The 27,797-nt window shown below is 41.5% G+C and overlaps 1 protein-coding gene across 5 annotated transcripts in view; it reads right to left on the bottom strand.

Annotated features, from left to right (window-relative positions):
- LOC120796350 (girdin-like) overlaps window positions 1-18,284 on the bottom strand; it is a 66,971-nt gene extending 48,687 nt beyond the window's left edge. For all 5 annotated transcript variants that reach the window (XR_005708372.1, XM_040139092.1, XM_040139093.1 and 2 more), the window contains exons 1-3: window positions 17,867-18,284; window positions 17,632-17,732; window positions 7,242-7,350 (exon numbers count right to left, since the gene is read on the bottom strand). Coding sequence is in view for 4 of the 5 variants with exons in the window: in XM_040139092.1 (XP_039995026.1) it covers window positions 7,242-7,350; window positions 17,632-17,732; window positions 17,867-17,929 (273 nt within the window). In the remaining variant the exon portion in view is untranslated. The remainder of the gene's footprint in view (window positions 1-7,241; window positions 7,351-17,631; window positions 17,733-17,866) is intronic.
- Window positions 18,285-27,797: the final 9,513 nt, after the last annotated feature.

Genomic DNA, 27,797 nt, shown 5'->3' on the forward strand with positions numbered 1-27,797 from the left:
TCAATGACAGGAATGTGAAAGCAGAAAAACCTTCCACACGGGAGGCCACATTCACTGTAGCTTTGATTTTAACAAATCAATTTCACTTGAATGGGATGTGTTGCTGCATCATCAGGCAGGATCAAACTGTAGTAAACACCTGTAAACTTTTCCAAATCAGCTTGTGGTTTTGGCAGAAACAAGAAACAGATTGACTTCTAGCAGTGCAGCACAATTACGTATATGGCTAATTGATAGTTCTTTTTAATAGAGTCAGGTAGTAGTATTTTTTTAAGTTTAAAGTCCATTTTATGGCTTGAGCCAGACAGATCAGCCTTATCCAACCTGCATTAAGAGATGTCTGGCTGCCTGCTGCCTATGTGATTTGCTTAAAAAAAAAAAAAAAAAACTGACTAGTTATCTAGCTACTACAACATGAACAGGACATTCAGACTAACTAGCATGTGAGCCTGCATGAAAACACATTTTTAGCCTGCAGCTACAAGCACATGCCCTAATAAACTGATTTGCTCATGACGGATGCTGAAAGGGGCAGAAAGACGGGGAGTCAAAGGGGATTTCCAGACTTATAAAAGAAGATATATTAAAACAAAAAAAATTATATTTCTATGCCCAAGTTGTAGTTGAAAGTAATGAAAATGGCCGCTGACTTTAGGCAAAAGCTGTAATAAGAAGGATTAAAAATTATTTTCTCCATTTTTGATTAAGGCAAAAACAAAAACAACCATCCACAGCTACAGTATGTTTCAGCACATTATGTGTGGATGAATGCATGTGAGTAAGGGTGAGAGGATATACTGTATGTGTGTCTGTTTCACTCTGGCCCAGTAACAGAGCACCTTTGTGAGGCTTTAGGTCAACAAGGGGGGGAAAAAAAAAAAAAAAAAAAGCCAGGCTCAAGCCAGGCTCTTATGCCCCAAACCAGGCAACAGTTTAGTAAGCTGAACTCCTGAAGTCTTCTTCTCATTAACCTGGAAGAACACTTGCAGAAAAAAATAACACTAGATAATTCATGGTATTTTAGAGCAGAGAAAACAAGTTTAATAATATCAGTAATTAAACATGTGTGTTCTTTCAGCGTGACAGAAAAGGCAAGGGAGTGAGACAGCCATGTCATCTCAAAGGTCTAACACTCATGTATGTCCAGGTTTAATGCTAGCAGAGGACGTAGACTGTGACAGTGTTCCAAGCTCGAATACTGAATGCTCATTAAATAAACAGCTGAGACCAAATGAGGGAGAAAGAGGCCAAAATTATGCACTGAAATGCTAAAAAAGTTTTTTTTTTCCTAAAAAGACTGTGCAACTTCCTTTCAAAATGTTCTCATGCTGGATTCTGATGAACGTAGTCCATAGCTGATAACAAGTAACAGCTAAAGAAGGCCTGATAAACTTACTTACATTACCTATTCCCACTGCTTTGCCAAAGAACCTTGCAAAGCTTTAAGGCCAGGGCCGCTCGCCATGAATGGTAGCCTCTGTTACCCTTTAAAAAGTCAAAACAGAGCTCCCAGCCTTTACGCCACAGCCCAAACCAAAGCATTGGCAAAGAGAGGAAAGGACTGCTCTTATTTCCAAGGGTAAGATCTAAAGCAGGGAGGGAGCAGAGAAAAATTTCACTTTTAAGTACAAATCACCCTGTAATAAAGCACGATGACAATGAATAGCATCCACTGGTGCTTGCATATTTTTATGAAACTATCACTAAAGTAGCTATTTTCTTCTTTTTTTTAAAAAAATCTGTTTGAGCGAGTAGTTTTGACATTGAATGGCACCAGATGTTCTCAGAGTCTGATTTATATAAACCAGGATAAAGTGATTCACTTAGCAAGATATGAGAAAAGCCAACAAAAGCACAAAGAATTTAGTTCAGCTGGCTGAGGCTCTATATCACATCCCCCTGAAGAATGCCAAACCAAGGCCACTAAATTAAAAAGAGGCCCAGCATATATTTGGACTGACCACCAGAGAAATGAAACCTTCCTTGGACTCTACTGTACAGAAATGAAAGACCAACCGGAAAAGTTAATATCCCACTCTGAAAGCAGAGATGTGATAATTACATAATTACTTTATACAAAATAGGTCACCACATTCATCATGTCTGCTTCTATGTAATATAAAAAATACACAGTACATTCATATGGACAAGCGCACACACACAGACATTTACAGTTGTTCAGCCTTGATCTGTTCACCATATCCTGAAATCAAAGTCTGAAGCCTGTCTAGGCTTCTGACTCCTACACAATCTACTGCATCAGAATAACAGACTCTGGATACAGACACACACACACACACACACACACACACTGACTCACACTCCTCATATGCAGGTTCAGCTGAGGGGAGCTCACATTATGAAATGAAAACCATTATTATTGAATTTCTTGTCTTACACGAATTCACTTTACACAACTCCCGCACAAAGTCGATCTCCAGGCGTTTTCCATGCGGAAAATGACACGCACATATACACAATATTCTAGGATTACATCTCGTACAGAAGCGAAGGGACAGGGAAAGGGAGTGGAAAAGTAGTCACGGTAAGGGATGGGGGAGGAGAGGGACAAAGTATCAGGAAACGTCCTCGACTGCCTGCCTCTGATGGTTCAAAAAGGTTAATGAATTAGTTTTCTCTTGACACCAGAAGATCCTTTGGTGAGTCGGCAACGTCTCCAGTTCAATAAAGTCTTCCCCTCCTTCCTCCTCCCAGACACACTGAATGAAATATGGCGCTTTTATTATAGAGGAGACAACACATCTATGGGCACCAGAGCATAGGTTTTTAAAAAGCATCACTGCATTGCCTTCAATAACACATTTATTTTATGTGTATGAATTTAGCTCATGTTGATGCATTACTTTTTAGGCTATCACCTTACACACAGAGTGGTTTCTAACTGATTGGGGTCTAAGACTACTGGGAAAATTTAATTAAAAGAGTCTTAAGTGAGGATCATTTTATTAAATCACAGGAAGCATTAGCAACCATACAAGGCTTCCAGTCACTCCAGGTCCTCTTTCAAAGTGCTGAGAAGTACAGTAAATTTAAAACCTGCTAAATCCATTAGCCTAAGACCTGAATGGTTCTGTTTCCAGCCATATGGCTCTAGAAACGTGAAACCGGTAAGCGACAAACCAACTGCAGGGAAAAAGAGACCACAACAAAAGCATATCTCAAAGGCAGTTCTACTCTTCATTACCCTAATAAGAACCGGTTCCGATCGACTTTCTGATCAGACAGAAACTGAGCGTGGGTAGGTGCAGTGTGATCCGTAAGTATTTAGACATGAGCACATTTTGTGCTGTTTTGGCTCTGTGTTCCAGCACAACTGATTTGATGTTGACCCACGTAGGAAATATAGCCCTTTTCATAGACTGCCCTCCACCCCAAATTTGTGAACAGCACAGCCGTTAAAAAAAAAAAAAAAAAAAAACACAACAGGCCACAACTACCCACACTGTCCAACAAAAGGTCTTAACACCTTCTGATCCAATTCAAGCTGACAGTCAGCAATTTAATCTTGAAGTCATTGTTTCATTTCAAATCCAATGACCTGCAGTAAAGAGCCAAAACATTAAAAAGATGCGTCACTGTCCAAATACTCACTGTCTGTGTGTGAGCAGGATGCTGTATGCATGCATGACAACACAAATTAATGCAGGTCTACTTCGTAGCGCTGCTGTTTTTGTCTGTCTCTGCCCTACTGACAAACGAAGACCAAAGGATGGGGAATCTGTCCATCTCTTTCTAAGTCAGACTTGTCTCTCATACTTACTTTCTGCCTCAGTCTTCTTGGATTCTGTGTCTACTTCTGACCATTACTAATCCGAGTCGGTGTCTTCGCTTCACACCCACCCTCTTAACACTTTAAGCGGTTCTTATTTTACTGCTGCAATTATTGAAGCTGCTAATCATCTAAAAGTCTACCACCTGTTAATCAAAGAGTTGGAAATCAAAAGGGAAATGGATGACGGAACTGAAATAATTCAAAGAGCAAACAATCAAGAAGGTCTGAACCAAATAAGTGAAGTCTACTCATGACTTTTTATGTAATGCAAACACCAAATTCATAGATATGAAGTACTGATAGCCCCCATGTAACAAAGAACACTTTATGATATAGTGTGTTTTTTTGTCTAAAAGGACACACTAAAATGTCCACTTAAACAGGCAAGTCCATCTCATCACCAGCTCACTGAATGACTTTCAGCGGTCTGGTTAAGCCCATAAAAGGCCATCAAGGGGGCAGACGGGCACACAGCAAGGACAGCAGGGATTTTAACCTGTAGGTGGTCTCTGTGAGGGAGACCCTGCAGACACACGTGGTGGCTGAACAACAGTGTGACCAGCAGGTCAATAGTGCAATCAGGGACAAACAGAGAAGATTAACGAAACACCGCAGACGAACATGAGATTGTTGGCTTACAATGTCCTCCTAACGCTAAAACAACTGAGATTACACAATAGTATGGGTTAAATGCCCCCACAAACAAATTAATGATTTAATTCTTGCCCTGCATTTAGATCCCCAAAACAACACCCAAAACATTTTTCAGAAAGGGATGAGAAAACCTCCTCTGTACCTGCTTACGTCCCCGTATTGAATACTTTGGCCACATCGACCAAGGCTGACTCAACTTGAAGACAAAACAATTATCCAGTTCAATTCAGTACATTTTCAACTGGAGGTTAACAGGAAACCGGGCAGATGAACTAGATTAGGTTTACAATGTGCACATCCATTCCATGGCAAAAAAAAAAAAGAAAAAAAAAAAGGGCCATTTCAAATTTTCTGTATTGTTTTCTTTTGGACAAAAAAGGTTGGTAGTATTGCATAAATATACTGGAGCCTGGATGATAAAGACACAGGGCACTTCCTGTAGTTAATCGAGTCACCCAGAAGCCCTCAGTAATGTCCTTAACCTTTCCCGTCATCTCATCATCCACCAACTCTGCTGGTCACTACTTAACCCCAGCGGCCACTGACCCAACCACTGACTCAGACAGATCATTCTGCTGGCCGTTTGAGGAAGCCTAGTGGAGCTTTTGTAGGCTTATAATGCCAAAGTCGACACAATAGGCTGATTGTTTAAATAAGATGACCCGGCAGTGATTAACAAGATGTTTAGAACCACGGCAAACCAGATATCACAAATCAATTAACCAATTATCGACACTTTTCCCTTGACTTCAGACATGAAAACAGCAGATTTATTAAAAAAAGATTTAAAAAAAAACACAACAAAAACAACAACCTTAAGAACTATTCAGTGTTATTCTAACACTATCAACTTAGACAAAATGTGATTAGGGCTGGTTAAAAGCTATAGTTGGCCTTACAATTCATTGTTACACCATTTGATATATCTATAATCGAATGCCACCATTTACATAATAATTGCCTTTACACGGACTCTGCACAGCCACAGCACCCGAGGATATGAATCACAGTCCTAAGTCTTAAGTGTGGGAAATCTGCCTCTCTCTCAGTGCGACTGCTTGGCCATGATAACATTCCTGAACGCGCTGCACTGTCGCAAAAGCATGCTGGGTCATGCTCAATTCCTGGTTGTCACAAACGCAGCCGAAACACTGTTGCAGCAATATATAGTGAATCATCTTCTCTCTGGATTGTGTGTAATTTGCTGAACTCTTGGGTTTCACAATGCGCATAACAGGTTGCACACAGTAAAGAACTGACACTGTGCACTTAATACTGAATGACAGCAGACTTTAACAGGAATCATTTAAAGACAAAGAACTGTACGATTGCAGCATTAACTTACCTTGATTTCTGATTTGTGTTGAAATCACATTATACTGTAGAATACAATCAGAAACCACCATATATTGTTACTCTTGACACCTAACATTTCAAAATGACCTGACAATATGGATGATTGACATGATACAATATAATAATGTCCTGAAAACACACTAAGTAATTCATTTGCACAATGTAGAGAAACTGGCATGCCAGGCTTTGGTTTCACAATGTAGAAACCAAAGCCTGGCAAGTGGGAAAAAATACAATTTCACACTCAGCCATACAGATAGATATGGTTTATAGATTAGGATTACAGTGACATTATAGCATTTAGCCTCGAGTATAGGCTGCAAACCCTTATCTGAGCTGTTTGACACAGGCAGAATCAGCGGTTTAGCGTGCTGTATGTGCATGGTGCAAAGCTGACTAAAAGGGTCAAGAGATGGTCCAGGATGCATGCGTACAAATGCAGTACAAGTACAAATATTTCCTGACTAATTGTATATCATTGTATCCTTCCACTTGTGATCAGATCATCAAATATGCACTGAAGTGCTGCATATGAGAAGTGCGGGGCTCACTTACTGATATCTTATCAAAGAGCCCCTCTTTTATCTTTCCACCATCTTTTACTCCCCCACACTTCCTCCTCCTCTCTCTCTCTGTGTAGCCCATTACATTAATAGGAAGTCTCCATCATTTCCTTTTGGTCCAAGTAATGATTAACTGTGGTGAGAATGTAAATTGATGTGTTTCAGGCCCTGATGAGCTGATATTGTGTTATGCAGAAAACAGAGCCTGAACATGAGATAAGACTTAACTACATGTGACTTGGTAAGTTTCCAAGTCGATAAAATAAAATTAAAAATAAAATAAAATAAATACCAGATATTCAACAGAGTAAGCGGGAGAAGCAGAACCACATCAGTGGCTTTATGTGTTTCATATTCCTGATGTCTCTGTATATTCACTTGGCCCCCTCCAACATCTGGATATGGGGGGGGGGGGTGATGATACCACATCACATGCAGTCACTCACATACACACACACGCACACACACACAAAACCGCAAATATATCTTTGTTTATACTGCCAAGTTTTTATGTGGTATATGCTTGTGTGGACGCATCAGTTCTGCGGGTGCAAGTGAAAGCTGTGTTGTCCAGCAGCATTTTTTCACTGTAACCTAAGAGGTTAAAACCCACCGTTTGAATGCAGCCCATCCCCGGCTCAGGCATAAGGGAACATGGGACCAGAGTGTACATCAAAATCAGCATGATTTTACCCATAACAGTAGATCCACGTGCTCTTTCATTAGATAACTGCAAAAAATCTCTCTCAACCTTCACCCTCAACATGGACATTGTTGAACAACCTTAACTTCCAATGAAGCAAAAGAAAAAAAAAAAAAAAGAGAGAACAAGTGATGTCTGACTTTGCAGCTCGTTCAGCTGAAATCAATCTTACCTGATAATAGGCTTTAATCTGCCTGATGAGAATAGAAAGGTTCTGGATGCGCAGTGTGGGGTCATTGTTCACTTTCTTGTTGGTCCTCTGTACCGTGGCTTTAGGATTTCTGCGGAGAAAAAAAAAATGGCATACTGTTGTTTAATCACTGTTTATAGCAAAGATAAATGTCAGTCGAAGATGTGGACAGATACATTTTAAAGTTAATGTTTATAAGTGCATGTCACTGGCTTGTTTTCAGTTTGACCCTGTGTTGCTCCGTGTGATGGAACGGGTGTGTGTCTGACTAAAAACATTAGCAGCACAGTGACAATGGACCCTTTTTTCAGTAAGTCCAGTGCCACAACCATGTTAAAGAAACCACAGACAAGTTACGAGACAGAGCCAAATAAAAAAGCTGCCCCTTCCATCTGATGTCACCGGCGTTTCACACTGTGTTGTCTCCTGCCTTCAAATAAAAGTATTTGGGGAGTTAAATCAGATTCAGACATCTTTGTGAAGCACTGAAAATTCTCCGATACACCTTCTATAGACTGTACCTCAAACTACTGAGAAGGGTTTCATTAGCATGGTAAAGGGAGTAAACAGTCATCTGAGCTTAAAAATACGGTCAATAATTCTCTCTTTAACCATGATCTCATTTTTCCTCATTTGTCCGAATCAAAGAGAAGAAGTATCTTCTCAATGCTAGCAGAACAGAAACTCTGTGTTTTTAATCTGACTGCAATCGCTCGAGGGGTTTTTAAAAAAGGAGCATGCATGACAACTGATGTTATCACGGGTGTCAACATGTTTTAGGGAGCCTCATACACATTCCACACACTAACACAGTACCACCTCCCCAGCGGCTGTTATCTGCAACAAATTACCATTTGCATATCTATTGAAAAAACCTTTAGAATTTCAAACCTCATTTTGCGTCAAACCTGTCTTTGAAGCAAATTTGCTGACAAGGTTATTAGCTCAACTAACTAGTGCAAAAAGTTGACCTGGCAATTTGTGTCTGTCTTTCTGTCTCTTTGGAAAGCTTGATATGCTAATTATCTGTCAGTCACATGGTGAGTACTAAGCAGCCATTCATGCATCTATCAACTAATTACTTTCCCATGTTTTAACTCAAACTCTAAAGTTAACAAGAAAGAGCTCCTAACTGCTTAATGTGGATTGATGTAAATTACATCTAAAAACACAATGCTATATATTCATAGTCAAATGAGATACAGCACAATTGACATAACTTGATTGATTATACAATCAAACGTCTAGATAAACATCACTTGAATCTATTGAAACAGTTAGTTCATTTCACTGCTCATATACTGTGTCTGAAAATTCATTTGTTAAAATATTCAATAATATAATTTGTTCTGGCACACTGGGGGGGGCAGCATGTTTTGACAGTGTCGTCCTTTGTCTACCTTGCACCGATCCCAAGAGGGAAAAATAGTAAATCCCAACCGCTCTCCCTTAAAATAAACTATGCCTGTAATTAATTTATGCTACATTTTGCCCTGGGATTGTCTAGGAAAAACAACACTGCTCATGTACTTCAGACTTTCAGAGCCTTGCATCAACAGTGCTGGAGAGCAGCTCTATTTTTCGTCGTATGCACCTCTCACCTCAAAGAATGTACATCGCATGACCTATATATGAGGGTCAACATGCCCTTAGTAGGGGGGGAGGAGAGGACACCACATGCATGCATGCATGTAGCACATGTGTAGTCATGCATTCATTTGCATGTTTACATCTGTGCTTTTGCACTCCAGAACAGCACAGCCATATCTCTGGCCGTTACAGCTAAATAAAAGGTTCATCCTGAAATACAGCAAAAGCAGTATATAATCAAGATTTGCTTTTATGCATATTATCTGTCCTACTCCGTTTGAGAGAGGAAGTCTAAGGGGAAGGACTCTTTATCTTCCTCAAGGACACTGAGCTTGATGGATGTTTAGAGTCACAGGGGACGCCTGGCTGAATAGCATATTCCTAATAAGTATACCGTGTGGCTGCCCTGTTTCTAAGACTGATAAAACACACATCTATTTCACATGAACCAAACCCTAGGGACCTGCTTCATGCTCAGGAAAATATACAGTAAATCCCATGTACGTGTCCCAAAAATCCCAACTACCAATTTATTCCAATTTACATGTTGATGACAAAAACCAAAAAAAAAAAAAAAAAATGTTGTCAAGAATTTGTTGGAATACAATAGGTATTGTGTTACAAAAAAGATGTTAAAGAAAAAAAAGGCAGAATTTCTTGTTTCAAATGAAAAAGCCGGTCTCCTAAGTCAACCGGATGCAGTGTGGATGTGTTAATTAGCCTTTTAATCATCCTCCCCCCTGATACACACACATACACAATATCATGCTAATCAGAAGGACACAGGGGTTCTTTTTAATAGTGGTCTAAATGAACAGTCATGTGACCGCCCCATCTCCCCCCTTCCACACACACTCAGCCCCTTTCGAGGTCCATAGTAGGGGGTCTATTTAACCCATTAATTAAAAAAGCACAGAGGAGGCTGTAATCCTGTCAGGGCGAGGAGGGTGACACGGTGGATGAGGTGTGCGAGAGAGAAAGAGGGGCTGAAAGAGAGGAAAACGGCGAGGAAAAAAAAAAAAAGTCACCCATTCACACATTCCTTCATGGTCACAGTCAGCCAAGAACATGGCGGCCACGACAACGACACCATGACAACGCTACACTATTCACCCCTCATTTCTTTGGCTCCGTCTCTGATTCCACACATACAAGCATGAGACGGGCAGACCCCCCCCCCCCAGTGGATCAGTAGGCAAATTAATACAGGGACTTAAAACACACACAGGAGTCAAAAATCCTACTTATTGCCTCGCTCCCATTCCTGCTGATAAAGTAAACCTAAGACTTTTAAATAGACAAATAGATTAGTGAGAGACAGGCAGAAAGCCAGCTTAAGAGCGAGCAAGGCCCACAACTAGTCAGCAAGTCAGCCAGACGGCCAGTCAATAAGCCAGTGCTGTCGATAGGCACTGCAGCCCAATGTGGAGGCCTGGGGCCACTGGGCTTTCTCCTCCCAGCTCCTGGCTTTGACTGGCTGGGTAGGTTAGGGAGTAGTGTTAACCTATATATGACAGGCTACATTACAGTCAGCATGGGCAGCCAGGCACATGCCTACACACACACACACACACACACACACACACACACACACACACAGAAAGCAGGCTAAATGCACACACACAAAGAGAAAATGCAGGCTACATTTGGGCACGTGCTGGGGACAGAGCTTATGAGCTGTACTGTCCAAACTCAGCGGGGGGGGAGAGAGAGAGAGAGAGAGACACACAAACACACACATTAAGAGGAATCTCGGGCGGATGAGCAGCTTGCTAAGACCATGCTAAGGTTAACAGGTCAGGTGTGTTCCTGTAACATCCACATTACAAATTAAAACAGGCTGACGCCAACATGAGCAGTCATCCACTCACGACACACTGAAACATCAAATCAAGATTGTCAGTTTTTTTTTTGTTTTTGTTTTTTTTTTTATACATACACACTTCGTACATGCAGCTAACTCAATTACCTAGATAAAAGTCATACTTAAATCAAATCATTTACATTTCTGGTAGGGATACAACTAACCCAATAACCAATAAAATTGACAGTCATTTTTGTTAGTGACGTTCCCATTAGCTGACAAGGCTAATATGAAATAAGTGGGAAAATGAAATAACACATTGAATGAATTTATAGGATTTTGTGTTGAATTTTACAGGACACCTTATTGTCAAATATTGCCATGCCGTTCCCCAAATACATCACTCTGTGCCCGTTATGGTGTCTGCACAGTAACAAGAACCAGACAATGGTGTATAGATGTCATAGTGGTTCAAGAGTAGAGTGTGGCTCTGTAAATCCCATCATGAGTACTCAGAGTACAACCTCAAGTTTGTTTAAATCTTTACACGACAGCTACAGTACCTGGAATTCTGCCTTAATCTTGTTAGAATCAAAGCTTGTTATACCGGAGATCACGTTAACACACTGACCGCCTTTCCAAACTGAAGCTTCTGAGTACAGTACGCACAAACACGCAAGCTAACTTCCACTTTTGAAATTACAAACGCAATTCATCTCAAATTAGTGAAGAATGAAGTAACAACCTTAGAACATCATTAGTATCGCAGGTGTGCAAATATTTTGTATTTTGCCATCATGCAAGTGTAATCCTCAGGATGAATGCATCCTGCTTTATCATCCCCTACCCTTTTCCCATTGGGAACCGTAGTATACAAAAACAGACTAGTGGGGATCTGACCACTGGTATGTGGTTCTCATCAGCCCGTTTCCTTGTCTTCGTTTTTCATGGGCTCGTTTCTCTCCCGTCTTTGTCATTCTGTTTCCACAGGGCCTCTGCCCATTCCTCTCCTTTGTCACTGTATCCATAGGGACTGAAGCTAAACACACTCCTGTCATGTTGGATGTGATCAGCCGCATTACTTTGCACTGGACTACCCATAAAACATTGAATCATGATTCTTAAATAATAGGCAAAATTCCTGTATTATAATGGCTCATGAGGTAAATATAGCATGGTGTGCAATTTCTTCAATACATCAACATAGTCATGTCATACTGACTACTTTGGTGCAGTTCCTCTTTTTAAAACAGAAGTATTGTACTTGGTAACTGATTACTTCTACTTTGCTTTTAATTCTCAATGGTAAGTTTCTGTTAACGCAGCGCAACACTTCCTGCAGATGATGCACAGCAAAAGTCTTCCAGGGAACAGAAGGGATTAGGTCCCCTGAGCCACTGACGGGCCTGTAACATGAAACAGATGGAGGAAGTGTTGAGTTTGCAGTAACTGCAAACAGCAGCAACAGCAAATTAACACACAAAATGGGGGCAGATCAGAAAAATCGGCTCAAGTATAATCAAGTACGAAGCAGGGGGAAAGGGAAATTACAAATAAACACTAGTCTCTAGTAATGTTTCAGTCTAAAAAAAAAAAAAAAAGGCCTGGTTCTCTATTAGCTCGTGGTAAATAATTAATAAGTATTTAAGAATTTACATTTATCCTGATTCCTATTAGCATGCCCCCAAGTTAACAGTACAAGCAGTCAGTCAACCAAAAACAAAAATTTGTAGTCAAATGAAGTGCAGCACAATTGACCACTTAAGTGGCAATATCTATGCCGTTTCCTGACAAATGCTGAACATGTTGAAGCCCAGAAATTCCAGTAATCTTGATAATACATTGCTGTAAATGTCAACCACTGTATATCGGACTGACTTTGAATTGCTAGAGCAGAAAAACTAAGAGCAAACCTGTGTCTAAAGTCCTAAAATGATCCCTTCGGGGTTGACATGGCCCTGGTTCTGAGGTTTTGAGAGCCTCACATTAACACAGCCTTGTTAAAGTTGTGTCCTCTCAAGGTCACAGCTGCTGTTTCCTGTCTGACATGACACACATCCTCCTGCTAGACAGTCACGGAGAGAATGGCATGGCACAAAGATAATGACGGGAGTTGCCAGATTATTGTCCGATTCTACACCGTGATGTAGAAAGCTGTGGACCCCGCAGTCCGAGGAGCAGCAGAGGGGGAACTGAACAGACTGACATCCCAGCAGCAGCTCTCTCTGCCTCCTTTCTCCAGTCCAGCTGGAATCCCAACTATGTCTGTTGCAACGAGCCCCAGAAACAGCCCACAAAGGCTTCAACGTGCTGCTCAAAGAAAACAGAGGAGAGAAAGAGGAGGGAGGGTAGGAGAGGTGAGGCAGGGACAGAACAGCAGACACAGAGATGAAGAAGATAAACAAAACCAGCAGGAGGATGAATGGGAGTGATTAAAAAAAAAAAAAAAAAAAAAAATGGATGATGGGGAGAAGAACTGAAGTGTGGAGAAATAAAGGACAGAGAGAAGAAACAAAAACAAGGTGAGAAAAAAAGAAAAAAAAGGTTCAAGATGTCACATGAATAAGACAAGGAAATTTTTCATTTATGCATTAAACCGTCTCCAACTTTGTTATCACCTACACTTCTCAAACAGCCAGGGTTTCTCATTCGAAAAACAATAGAAGCGATGAATGTAAGATTGTGACAAACAAAAGGAGAAGAGCCGGCTCAAACGTCTCTTTGTACGTGGCCTTACTTAGATTCTGCCTGGAATAATAAAACGTTCCCAGATGGTTGTCTAACCTCAGAATATTCCACTACAGCAACAAAGCCATAAAAAGCATAGCATAACGTAGCCTCCATACATTAAAATAACAATTACAAGAGAATCAAATGACGCATCTGACCGTGTACAACAAAAGAAGGTCATCTTCAACGACAGACCAATCGGGGTGTAAGTCCAGGACTTAAAACCAACACGTCTTTCATTCTTGTCCCCGAAACCAAAACTCTGCTACGAAGCTCATCGGTCAAGTTCGGTCAAGAGTGTGTGCATGTGTGTCGAAAAGCGAATTCTGTCACGAAAGGACAGGTGTAGTGAGGACTACATCCTGTGTATGTGAGCCTACACACTCAATTTACTGTAGTGTGGCCTTGAGAGGAAAACGGAATTTCAACTCTGCAGTCAGTATTAATAGATCCATATTCACCGACTCGTAGGTTTACCTCTTTATGATAGACAACCACTGGCAAGCACCATCGTCTGCAGAGAAAAATTATGCAGATGAAAACCCTGGAAGGTGACAGTTACCTTCACCCTAGTTATACACTCATCCGAATGCAGCCAGTCAGACAGATTTACAGACATGCACGGATCCGCCAGGGCATAAACATTCCCCTTCGGAACATGCATAGCAGCATTCTTTTCATAATCAACGTGCGTTTTACCTCTCCACGCTCCGCACTTTCGTCACCAAAATTAGTAAACGATAGAAGTTTCTGACAAATGTTCGGGGTTGAAGTTGGGTTAGATAACCGCGCGGTGTGTAAAAAAAGTGCAAGTTAACCTGCTGCGCAAGAAAATCAGGTAGGACACATCAGGTCAAATTATTTTAATTCCTCACTCACACGAATCTTGCCCAACAGCCCATAGAAGACAACCTGACTGAACGGTCCACAGAATTGGCAGGGGAGCAAAGAATTGAACTGGACAGTTGTCACTCTGACAAAAATTTAATTGGCCCCCACTTGCTAAGCGGGAAAACTAATTGGTCTGACAGTGCTGAGGAGGGAATCTAATTGGCTAGTTAATGTCAGTCACAAGAGGGCGGGGAGAGAGGGGGTAGCCATCTGGGTGTCAGCAAACCGTTAGAAAATCCTGGGGGCTCTTTTTTTTTTTTTTTTTCCCCCCATGCTGCCCCGATGACAACTGCTGCCAGGCTTTCTGCTATGTCTCTTGCTTAGTGTCACACAGCAACACAACAGCTGGCAGCACCAGTAAAAATGAGAAAAGCTCAAGTTTCTTCGGCCTGGGTACGTAAAGTGTGAGTTTACAAACGAGAAAGAGAAGAATATTTTCAAGTAAAATAATTCAACCATAATTACCAATGGTTTGTGTCCACATTCCTGCACTCTGACTCTCATCTACTAATGTGTGTGCATTTTTGGAGTTTCATCATCCACTCTGGAAGACAAGCGTGTCTCTTGGCTTCAAAGAAAATTTTCTTCATCTACAGAGTGATGTTTTTTTTTGAGCGAAAACAACAGCCACTGTGTGGGGGGCTAGCCCCAGCAGAGCCTTTTTAGCCCGACTGGATCAATCACAAGCAGCGCGATCCCGACCAACAGTCAGTAGAACATATTTCAAGCTGTCAGAACGGAGGGGTTGAGGAGAAAACAAAAACGAATAAGTGAGAGTGCGTTTGTGGGAGCCCAAGAATGGGAGCCAATACAAGCCCTGTTAATTATTACCTACCGTCCTTTAAAGACGTTGGAAAAGTCACCTGTGGTTTCTAAGCCTCTTTTAACGAGAGTAACAGTGTAAGACAGAGATGAAGGGAGGGACGGAGGCATTGCTAAAGAGCCTTTTAATTCTCCCAGTCAACATACAGCTTAAAATGTGATCAAACTTTGGATAATGTACCGTTTCATCTACATTTCTTCCTTTTAACGATGAAAGAACTCACGCTGAGTTTTTTAAAAAAATGAATAGGACTGAGAAAAAAAGATACAGCATGTGTCTTTGATGGGTGTCGCCATCCAAAACTCCCCGCAACAGCGCCAAAGGTTTGATGCATGAGCTGTAACGTGCACTTTAGCTAATGATACAGTCTATTTTAGTTCGCCGAGCCTACTGGAGGTGAACACGTAGTGCTGGTAAAGTGGGAGAGGCAAACAAGGAGCAGTCTCTCCAACATAGCATCTGACCAGTACTGTGGGCCTTCTGTGTGGGAGGGTGCCTGGGCAAGACAACTACAAACAGCTGCCTCGGTCAAAAACCAAGGCCCACAGATACATATACTCCCACGCAGACACAGAAGCCCTGCAGAAAGGAACACACACACAAACGTAAGCACACAGAGCTGGCTGTGACTGGCAATCCCTGACATCCTGTCAGGCGATCACTAAGCCAGTCACAGTTCATTTCAGCTCAACGCTGGCTGTTCTCTACAGGAGCACTCAACCAGCCACAGAATATTCCCATCCAGCTCATTCCTTTTACTCGCAGACCGAATTCCTACTGGGTACCTAGTCAAACACCTTAAGTCTTAATAGGTAGATCTGAGGAGTTTCCATGTGGCTCAGCAAACCGGGGGCTTGAATTTGTCTTTTGCATGTCACATTGCTTGTTTTTTTCTTTGCACATCATCCCGGTCATGTTTAAAGTTTTCAGCCATTTTGGCAAATCATTTGCTCTCACACTCACTCCTCCAACCCTTCCCCCTCATATCCTTCCGGTTGCTTTCCACTGTACAATGTACCATGGGGGAAAATACTCTAAAAATACTGCTTGCTCGTAAACCGTTTCGAAGAGGCTGCGCATGGAAGAGGAAATAAGCCCTTGTCCAACTGAACCTGCAATGACCTCCCTAAACAACTTTCTGTTTTGAAGTTGTGGCAGAGACAGTTGAAACCTGAAGGTAGGCAGCTTAGTAGAGTGATACAGCTGAGCAGCAGGAGGTCGAGGACGGTGGAAGAGAGCAGAGCAGGAGGAAGAGGACACCAGCCAGAGACAGGAAACAGCCAGTCGGGATAACCAGCTCCTCATGCAACACAGCTACAGCTTAATCCTTCTCAAAACAATTCACACTGGATACTGAAGTAAATTCTGCACAGCCACAAATGCAAAGAAAGATTTGTACAGAAGACCAGCGGTAACACACAAAGTTGTCCCATCAAAGTGCGACACATTATAATCTCTTGAGAAGTGAAAATCAATTCCACTGGAAGCAAGCTGGGTTGAAAGCTCCTTCGACAGGCAGGCAGGAGGGGTAAATGCTGACAGTGCAGAGTGTAGCATTAGTGGAAAATATGAAAAAATGTTTGGCTAGTGGGAAGCAGCAGTCTGGAACCAGACAAAGAAAAGGAAAATTGTCTTCTGTCATGCTATAAACTGCTAGGAGCTGACTGGAAAGACAGACAGATTTGACATCTAATGCCTCAGCCTCATCCAGCAGTCACCCTGTCTCACCATCCAGAGACCTGCCTTAGCATTTACTTCCCTTTTAACTGGAAAAAAAAAAAAAAAAGCGTCTGTGCTGGCCTGCTGCATCGCCGTGTAATCTGCATTAAGACTCTGTGCTGCTACCAGTGTTTCTCCACTTGAGGCTACTATTTTCTAGTTCAATCTAAAGCACAGCAGCAAACGTGAGCGCTGCCGCCTCCAGGGGCGGGGTGTCTTGCCAGTTGGCCGCGGATGACAGTGTAGGGTGGCTGAGGAAAGCAGAGCAATGGAAAGTTGTGGAGCTGCTCGCTGTCTCCTTCCACCGCGGATGCTTGCAGACAGTCTGCACAGCTCCGGGGGACCCTAACAATAGCTGTCTGCAAAGATTTCTGACAGTGTGACCCCTCATTGTACCCAATACAAGATCCCTTTGTGCGTAGCCTACATTCACTCCAATTCAATTTCAAACGCTGGACAGAGGCTGGGCTCCTTGAAGAATGGCTCAATTTGCTCACATGGGGATGACCTCACAAAAGGGCCCCGGGGTCAGTGTCATCTCAGTCCTCCTCCACACCTACAGACCCTGTACACTCGGCTAAAAAAAACAAACAAACAAACTCCACAAACTGTATATCTTTCTATCCAACTATTGGAAGTGACTGCCTGTATTTTCCAAGCTTTTGAGGCATAGGTACAAGCATCCACATGGTGCGTTTGAGGACCCAAGCGCAGGGTCGGCATGGCCTCATTTGGCTAATCCTGACACTGCGGTGGCCAGCGCCGGGGACAGATGGGTCGGTCTGGAGCATTTCTGAGTGTGTCAGATTACTTACATCTCAAGCATTATCTCGTTCAGGTAAATCCCGTCCACCAACTCAATATATTCCGATAATTTGGTGCCGTCGGTCACCGACGGCTGCCCGACCGTCTTCACCTGTAAAATAAACGGGACAATGCAAACGGGCGTTAAGACAATAAATAAACGCTCGAAAGAAACGCTTTCGCGGGGCAGAGGTGTTTAATGAGAGAGCTTAAAAACACGCTGGAATAGTTCATCAGGGATCTTACCCAGCAGACCAGAGGCGTGAGCATGAACTGCTCCAGCAAAGGGCTGAAAACCTCGCTTTCCATATTTTCCAGAGCGTCTGGCGCCGTTTGTTTCAGCAGATATGGAGGAGAGAGAGAGAGAGAGAGAAAAAAAAAAAAGTGCACTCCTTAGGAGAAATACGTGTTTGTTTGGACTCCACTCATGTAGCTGATTCAATTAAATCGACGCTCATTTTGGCTAAAGGCCACTGAAGCACGTCCGGGGGGTTTCTCGGAGAAAAGGAAAAGGAGAGAAGGAAAAAAAAAAAGAAAAAAGAAAAAAAACAAAACGTTAATCCACAATCTTCTCGACGCGACCCAGCTGTTTCAGATGCCAACGACGGGGCTTGGCTACCTCATGGGAAGGGCAGGGAATCACATTGTGTGTGTGTGTGTGTGTGTGTGTGTGTGTGTGTGTGTGTGTGTGTGTGTGTGTGTGTGTGTGTGTAATTCCCTAATTAGAGCAAAAAAAAAAAAAAAAAATCTGCTAAATCTCTAATTTGGCGTCCTGTCTACAGAAGCGAGTGAAGACAGACTACACGAGACCTGTGCCAGGTATGGTTTTACCCTGGAGCGGCTTACTGTGAGGGGGAATAAAAAATAAATAAATTAAAAAAAAAAAAGGATAGTCACTGGAGCAAGATCTGTCCTCACTGAGACGAATCTAACGTTAAGGGGAAATATTCCTCCGACACGACTCAGCGGGAAAAAAGTAAACACCCAGTGCGGACAAATCCAGAGGTTTAAGATCCCGGTTTTTCAAATCGTCGGTTTAGTCCTCATATTTATTTTAATGTCATTTCTGCCAGGTCAATGGTTCCCCCTCCCTCCCTCCTCCGTCTGCCTCCGTTCAAATGCTGCATGGTACTGAACAGAGAGTGGAGAGGGGCTTGACTGGAGGACGCCGGAGGGACCGCCTCCCTCTCTGCCTCTCCTGTGCATCTCCCTCCGCCTCTGTCGCTCTGAAGGAAAAATAGGGCATTGGCCAGAGCATCCCTGCCCATCTAGATTTCCAAGTGTCCGTAATGGCTCTTAGAAAAAAACATTTGTTCATCCACCGCAATTCCCATAGTTGAAGCGCTGAAGCAAAGGGTCTGGAGGAATGAGGCAGACATAAAATGGGGAGGGAAGACGTTTCAAGTGATGTCATTTGCGTGCTGCGGCATGCTAAACAGTTTTTTGACTGTTTTACTCCTCGGAGAGTGGAAATACTTGGGATCCGTGCGTGCGTTTTGCGCCGTTCAAGCGCACTAACGGCGGCAAGGCAAGTAGGCTACTGACACCTGGTGGGTAACGTGCAGAGAGGCTACTGTAAATGTGCACGGGGGGATTACTCCGCGAGCTCTGTTAAAAGATGTAGAGGGGGTTAAAAAAAAAAAAAAAAAAAAAATCAACGTCCGATAATAGAAAATGACCCTCATCAAGCTGACAAGATGCACTTCCCTTGTGTGGGAAATTATTTTCATCGCTGATCGATCTGCTGGTTGTTTCCTCGATTGTTCGCGTGGTCGGTGAAAACCTCAAGAACCAGTGAGAAAATACTCACATCATAATATTCTACAGCAAGGTGACGACTTCAAATGTCTTGGTACAGCCCAAAACCTCCCCAAAAAAATCAATTTGCTACGACGTGAGAGCAGGTAAAGCTGGGATTTCTCACATTTGAGAACCTGGAACCATCACGTTTCTCCAGTTTTGCTTGAAAAATGGCATCAATCAATTGACTGAGTAGTTGCAGGTGAATTTTCTTAAGATAAACTGATTGTTGCTCTATATCACATCCTAACTATTTTATAAGCAACTATTTTGAGTCATTTGAGTCATTTTTCAAACAAAAATGCTAAACAATAGCTCCTGCTGAATGAAGTTCTGTACTGGGGACTTACTGTGCTACAGCATATGCAGCTGTCAAAGACAAATTTGAATCAAGAAATGCATGGGGAACTTCAGTTTGCACCAACATCCAGTTATTTTAAACTGTACGGTTCACAGTATTAATTTCAGATGTGTCAGCATTAAAGTAGGTGACTGCAAGATAAATCCAGACCCACGATTATTCACTATAGAAGCAGGAGACACTTAATCAACAATTGATCAATGGCTCTATCAGTATGAATAGGCAGCACAGGCCCATTAGAGGCCCTGTTACCGAATCGAAGGGCAAATAGTCAACTAAAGCACGATCGGTGATTTGGGATCTCGGGACCTGCATCACCTCTCAGGAACCGAGTGAAAGTGAGTGAATTATCGTATGCTCCCTTAAAAAGGTTTGATAAGCACACTTCAGCAGCAGCAGCAGCTCTCTTGGATAAGCAGAGGTTCTCGTTTGCACTTAGAATAACGGCTGGTGTTGTTGGCGCTTCAGCTGGAGGCGAAACGGTTTGAGATCCCGACTGTACCTGTCGTGTCTTGTTTTCCGCAAAACGGGTCTGACGAGAGGGATGTAAATTGAGTGAGTGCACATCGGGAGGTTACAACGTACAGTGCTGCTTTTTCAATATCCAATGTACTGTACGCCCAAAACAGCCCTCCAAACTATCGGTAAATGCATTTTATTTTCTGCATTTGTCTGTCTCTCACACTGAAATCTGCGTTTTCATCCAGAGGTTCAATCAGTTCAATCAGTTCAATCAGGCTCTGCTTTTTACTTGGTAATATGCTTTATACAGGAATATCTATCTAAATTTTGCTAGCATCAGCTGACATTAGCCACCATACGCTACTGGTCATAACGGACCGAGTGAGGGTGTAGCAGCAAAACCCTGCAGTGTATTCAACTGAGCAAGAGTGTGTTTTATTGCTCGCTAATTAAACTTTCCATTTGTGGGAAGATGAATGTGTTTGTTTATGCTTTCAAAAGATGCATTATCTAGCTTCAAGTATTTCTCTATAACATTAATAATCAATCAAATCAAATGTTTTTTCCAACAAAAAAAACAACAACAAACTTTTACCCTCACAAACTCAGCTAATCTGAATAATCGCGGCTGTGTGGGGGTGTCGTTTTGTCAGATTTCACTGACAGTGGTCTGGAAACACAAGCAAACAGCGCCACATCTGTCATCACACTCTGAATAAAATGTGGCGACATCTGGATTGGTAGAGATGCATAAATTTGACCACTTTTTTTTCCAGTCGAGTTCCACCCACTTCAAACCAGTGAGAAGAAGAAAAAAATACTTAAAATATTTTCATTTGAAATATTAAAAACTGAAATGTTGTGTCCATGTAGGACCCCGTCGCTTAGAGTAACAAGCTAATTGAGGAAAAAAGGGTTTTCGGGGCCTTTTATACATTTTGTACTTTGTTCTCCAGTCATCCTTTTGCCCATTGCTCCCACAAAGATTCAATTTCCCCTCCGAGAACAGGGACGTTTATCTTATCTTAATGATGTAAAATAAAAAGGGGAATTTGTTTCAGAATCTACTCAAACCAAATCTTTTCAAATCAAATATGGGCCTTTTCTGAGGCAACCCACACACATCTCTACTCACCTTATCACCCCAGCACACAATTAAACATTGACGCAGATAATGAAAACTTCTCATGGCTCGTGCAGTGCCTGCTTACCCACATAGCAGCCTGAACACAATTATGTTCTGCTAAGCTACTGTGGAGGTGTAGATGGATGTTTTGTATAGCTCGGTGCGCTAGTGATTGTGTGCGCCTGTTAGCATTTGTTTGTGTTGTTGTGGGATTCATTAACCTTGGACTGAACTGGGCGCTCGTGCCTGTTTCATCAAACTCTATTATTCATGATGCTTTTAAGTTTTGTCACAAAGCAGCATCCACCTCCGCCCAGTGAGTCAGTGATTGCACAGACCCACAGCAGCATTCCTCACACACACACACACACACTCAGCTATTAAAGCCGGCGGAAGCCCACCAACCAGCTCTTCTGGCTAAAACTCTACGGAACCAATGTGTACACATGGAAACACATGGAATTTTTTCCTCTAGTTGGCATTAATCTAGCCCAGGAGTAAAAAATATCCACCGACCACCGAGCAGTTCTGCTCTGAAATCCACAAATGAAAAAAATAAATTCTCTCCCTGAGCAACTGGATAACCTCGCAGCTCCTCTCTCAGATACAATTCTCTTTCTGTTCTCTATAGTTGACTGTAGTTTCCTGTTAGTTATTTCACAGGAATTTACAAGTCACCACAAACATTTTGATTTGGTGCTGAGATGATCTCATGTGACCCTAAATGCAGGGTGGGCTGAGTAATGCTGGGCAGAATTGTTTGAGTAGTTACCATTTTCTCTTTCTTCAAGTAACATATAACCTGTTTTGAATATCCATAATAAGTTAATATGAATAATACCGTAGGAAGATGGAAAGTGTAGTTATGTTTCTGTTGATAATGGATAATACGGAACCCTGGTGCTCTTGACTAATAAATCCTCATACAAAAAGCCACGTGCACAAGTCAAAAACAAACAGCATATTCTGAATAAAAGTGCATGTTTGATAAATTTATTGGAATTCTGTTGACAATTATTAGAATATATGAATATACATTATGAAAATGAATATTCATACCAAATTTACCATCAATCTGGTCAATATTTACTGAAATTCCTTGTCACATCGAACCAGTCATCAGGCTTGACAAAGTGTCAGGAGGTGCCCAAAGTCTTTGGAATCATAGCCTTGGTATCATTATTTTTCATGATGAATTTGAGGATAATCTGGTCAGTGGTAGTAGAGAGATCTTGCTTTGTTCCTGTGTTGAATAGACTGACCAACATTACCATCCTTACGCCAGGCGGTTATAAATTTGATAAATACTCACAATGTTGGAAGCCTCTCCTTGGTGGACTGATGAACACGTGGTCAGTTGGACTTTTTACAAATATGTTTCAGTAAAATAAGGTAGTCTGGGTATGTACTGTATATTAACCTGTGTTTAGTTTCCCCTCCAGACCCAAGGTTGTGAAAAGATGCATGTAAAAATTCACTATCATAAACATGACAATAATAACAAAACTCCATGGAAACGACAGCACAAGAAACACACCTTTAACATCATCAAATATTACTCGTGCCTTTCTAGATTGATAAAACAAGGCCTGACCTTTATCTTTGCAGTGGAGGTCATTGACCATCCACTCTCTCTCAGTGCTGCATTGGGAAATCAATGCCTAACAATCAAATCTCCCGTTGAAATGACTAAGACCTACTGTGGCACAGTCACAGGGGGTCAGAATATTGATTAAGACTAATTTATTATTCATATTTTACCTGTTCTACATTTTTTTATTATTTATTTCAATATTTTGTGCCCCATATTTCCGGTTTGTCCTGGTCTGTGTTATTGCTATATTTAGATCATTTAACGCATCGTGAGCCACAGCAGAGTCTGAGGTCCTCAAGATGAGGCTTAATGACCGATCTGGATTCAAGGCTTGAGACCAAAAAGTAATCAGCCCTTTGCAGTCCAGACCTCAAGGCTTTAAATTACTCTAACTCCCCTATGTCTGAGGCTTTTTAGATCAACAACATTGCAGAGAGCCAATATTTAGGAATGCAGGGGTCAGAGTTGTGATTAAACAAAGATTAGTTACTTGGTACGTTTCACAAAAACGTTTATTGTAAGACCTAAACCAAATTAGCACTGGATTTGTTCTGGGCAAGGGTGGTTTTATTTATGCTGTGAAGATTATTCGCCCCGCTGAAATTGTTTTTCATGATTTAAACATAAGAGCTGTGCACTTTCTACATTTTGCCCTCTGGTAACTGCATCCAGTAACTGTCTGAAACCAATGAATTTGATTTTTATCATAACTGTTACTGTTACTGCCATCCAACATGACCCACAACGGTATTATCGAGACCCTCAGGGGAAAAAAAAGTGCCCTCTCAGTTCCTTTATGACATACTTTGTCCATGTTCTTCATCAGTCATTGATTCATACTCTGGCTTGGTTGGTTGGCACTGCATCAGCTTGTTGTTTATTGTGCATGAATCACACAGGATGAGACACTTACCCACTTATCTATGAATCATCATATCCAGGCAGTCCACACTCACAGACATGCTGGGGGTTTTGTAATCTGTATCCAATCAATAGACTGATCCTGTGAGGCTAATTTATTATGGAAGCTTCATACTGACAAAGCTAACCTGCCACTGGATACTTTTCGATCTATCATAGAGTGATTTGTGATAAGTTTAAAGTCAGTTAACTGTTTTTATATTCATGTAAGTCATTTTTATACTCATATGCCATATCTGCACCTTTGCCAGGTACAGCAGTAAACTGCTACTTACACATTAATGCGTGAGTAATAATAATGTAGTTATATAATTTATAAGCGTTTTATACTCACAGAGCCCATTTTCCTGCATTGAGCACTTTCGTGTTTGGTACATTTTCCTGATTATACTTGTATCGTTTTTCCCTGAATATCGTTTTCAATTCAGGACTTTTATTTGTGATGGAGTATATGTACAGATTCATTAGTAGGACTGGGTGTTACAATCCCTGACGTTTCATTAGTATTAGTACTTTTACTTAAACAGAGTACTTCACCACCATTGTGCACTTCTGTATGGTACTGCCGGAGCAAGAAGCTTTGCCGAAAGCTATAATTCTTCTCTGCTTCCCTCTGTAAGCGTGAAACCTCATTATGTCGCCCCTTGATGTGTGCCATGGTGTAATTATCACACTTGTGACAAAGAAAGTCAAGCCTTGACAGTTCAAGTCGCGAAGAGCTGTCTAAACGATGGTTCCCTCAAGCTTATGCATATCCATATCAGTCAGAGGAGGGTGGATCCAGTTACTGGCTTTTCATGGACAGGGAGGAGCAGTGGTGAGATGTTCTTTAACCACAGAAAAGAATCAACGCAAGCTATTTCAACATAACGGCTGATGAAATTAGGATATGCCCAATGCTGCAGTCTGGTCAGTCAAATCGTAGTAAAAGGAGTTACAAAAAAATACTTGTCACAGGTTTCCACACGAAAAAAAAAGTCTGTTCAGTGAAGCTTTCACTGGATGTTTAGGATGATAGATAATCTCCCTTTGAAGACACAGCCATGTGTGGTTGCCAAAGACCCAGACAAACCTCAGTTGTCATCCCTTCTGAAAATCCTGTGGATTCTGCATGTGTGTGTTTGTTCATGTTGTTCAAGAGATCAGTGCAGCGCTCATGCAGACTTTCCCGTTGTCACCTCCTGAAACACTGCAGCATGAAAATCAGAATAGCACCTAAACCTCCTGAGTCCTGAAGTGACCGCGGCGCGCACACATACACACACACACACACACACACACACACACACACACACACACACACACACACACACACACACACACACACACACACACACACACACACACACACACACACTTCATACATATTCCATCACTTGAAGATCGATTGCTCTGGCTTGAACTGTTTTGCAAGTATTCTCCAAAAAATTGCACCACTCATGCATTTACAAAGAAAGAAATGACATTGTGTTTGGTTGTCTGTCTTGGTGTTCAATCTTAAAATTTGGTCAGTTTACTGTCTTGAAATGTGAATCCAGTGATCAATCACATACATAAATGCTTTGTCTCTTTTACACAGAGTGGTTCAAATCATTTCAAAGGTCCCAGAGGTCTCTGTAGGATTACTAGATTTAGACTGATATATAGAATGAGACACAGTTGACAGATGACATTGATTTCTACGTTGGTCGACGGACATTTATACAAGCAGATTCTCCAAAAAGTAAAACCTCTTCAAGACAAGGCAACACAGCATCCTCCACTGAGCTGTTTATGACCCTTGTATACTACCACAAAACACTGACTGGTTCATTACGCACTAATAGTCCATGGCTCTGCTTGGTAATAATGAGATCCCAATGTGCCCTGGAGCCATGGAAACAAGATAATACGAGACGAAACCTCCATAATAATGGGAATGTGTGCTTGTGTAAAGTCCTGCTATTCTCCCCTGCAATTAGCCGGAGTGTGTGCATGTGTTTGGCTCGTGCACAAGTGTGTGTATGTGTGAAAGTAATCCAGAGAGTGTTAGAGATGCCGTTAACACTGATCTGTTGCCATAACAACTGCAGCGGACCCACTGTTAGCATGTTGGCTCACTGACAGACTGGAGGGCTGTCTGGCTGGTAAAGTAACTTCCAGACTGACTGGTTGATCAGCTCGCAAGGTCAGTGATTTACCGGCTCTCTGCTGTACTGACACATGAATAGACTGGCTTTTTGAAACACACAGTGAGTCCATGTTTTCCAGCAACATTTAACAGTTAACAGTAACAGTTATCTTTACTTGACTACTTTACAGCAGGCTAGACCCGAGGCTCCTTTGCACTATGTGAAGGAGATACAAACAAACACACTTAACAATTTTTCTTGCCTGTTGCGAAATACATTTAAAAGGACCTTGATCTTTGATAGGTGTATATATAAAAAGTAGCCTGTGGCTGTCAAACTTAATAAAGAATATTGCCACAGATCCTCAAATTAATTTAATAAGTATACGGTGTACAGTGGTGCATGTATTATTAAAGGGAGGCAGTTGGTCAGTTTATTTATAAATGTTCTTAGAAGCTGACAGATGGTCTCTGTAGGGTATTCCTGACACCTAATGGTGAGGCTTTCAAATTGCATGTTTGAATCATAGGCTGCCACCTTCTTTCTTATGCCAGTCTACTTTCAGAGACTTATACTTTGTTTTAAATGGACATTAATTATATTGCCAGGACTTATAACAGTTCTTGAAGCTGCTTTAAATTTGAGAAATACATTGTGATCCTATGAGTTAGGCTACTCATCTGTAGCCTGGTAGATATAAATGTAAATGTGTAAATCTAAAGGGGTAAAATTTTTGACAACTTATGTGCAGGAATTAGTCATTTGTATCATTTAATTCCTTTATTTGTTACCTCAAATCAATAACTCATACACATGAATTAACAGCAGTTACAACAGTTTTAAAAGATCTTAAGGAATGAGAAACGTGCCATTTTAACAGTCAAAACCAGACATCTCTGCATGCCATTCTGAACTGCATAATCAAGCTCTAAAACCTCAAGTCTGGCATCAAAACTGCTTTAAAAAAGAACTTTAACCCATGTTCATGTATTTAACTTCATGAGAGGCACAAACTGGGGATGTAGCCTGCTGCTATAGCAATCTAATTTGAAGACTTCTCTCTGAACCCCTACACAATCACCAAAACTCTGTGTATTTAAAGTCCATTTTACATGTTTGCATACTATTTTAAAAACTTCTTGTAAAATTACTGTAATTAGACTCCAGTTTTCTACGTTTACATCTTGAAAATAAATAAACAAATGAATACCAACCAGCTAATTCCCAAATTTAGCAGAGCACCTACCCAAATGCTTTTCAATTTCATGCCATCTATACTGTAAAAGGGCAAATCTCTGGAACATGTTTTTCCCGTAAACATGGACACAGCCAAACACAGAGACACCACAGAGTGTCCTCAACCCAGCAGAGGAATTCTTTTCCTCATGGAGGTGGAAGGTTTGTGACCATCGTCCACATGATCAGATGTCTCTCCTGGTTACAATGGATACTGGAGGTCTGGAGGTATCTACAGCAGATTTCCGGGCATAGATCAGACGTGCAACACGATTCTTTCGCAGGTTGATTGCAAGCGAGGACATAAGTGTGATGTGGATGAGAATTTGGCCAAATTCAAACGACGGGGTTGACTAGCATTGCTGTATAACTGTATCTGTAGCTATCCTATAGATGTACAGTTATAGGCTGTGCAGAAGTTTTTGACACTAAAAGTAAAGTGAGGATACTTTTCAAAAATAATGCCATCAATGATTTATATTTATAAATGAACTTTACACAAAGTGAAGTAGACAGAAAAAAACTAAATCAAATCAATATTTAGTGGTACCACCCTTTGCCTTTAA

Source organism: Xiphias gladius, chromosome 11, assembly GCF_016859285.1.
Source record: "Xiphias gladius isolate SHS-SW01 ecotype Sanya breed wild chromosome 11, ASM1685928v1, whole genome shotgun sequence".
Lineage (NCBI taxonomy): Eukaryota > Metazoa > Chordata > Actinopteri > Istiophoriformes > Xiphiidae > Xiphias > Xiphias gladius.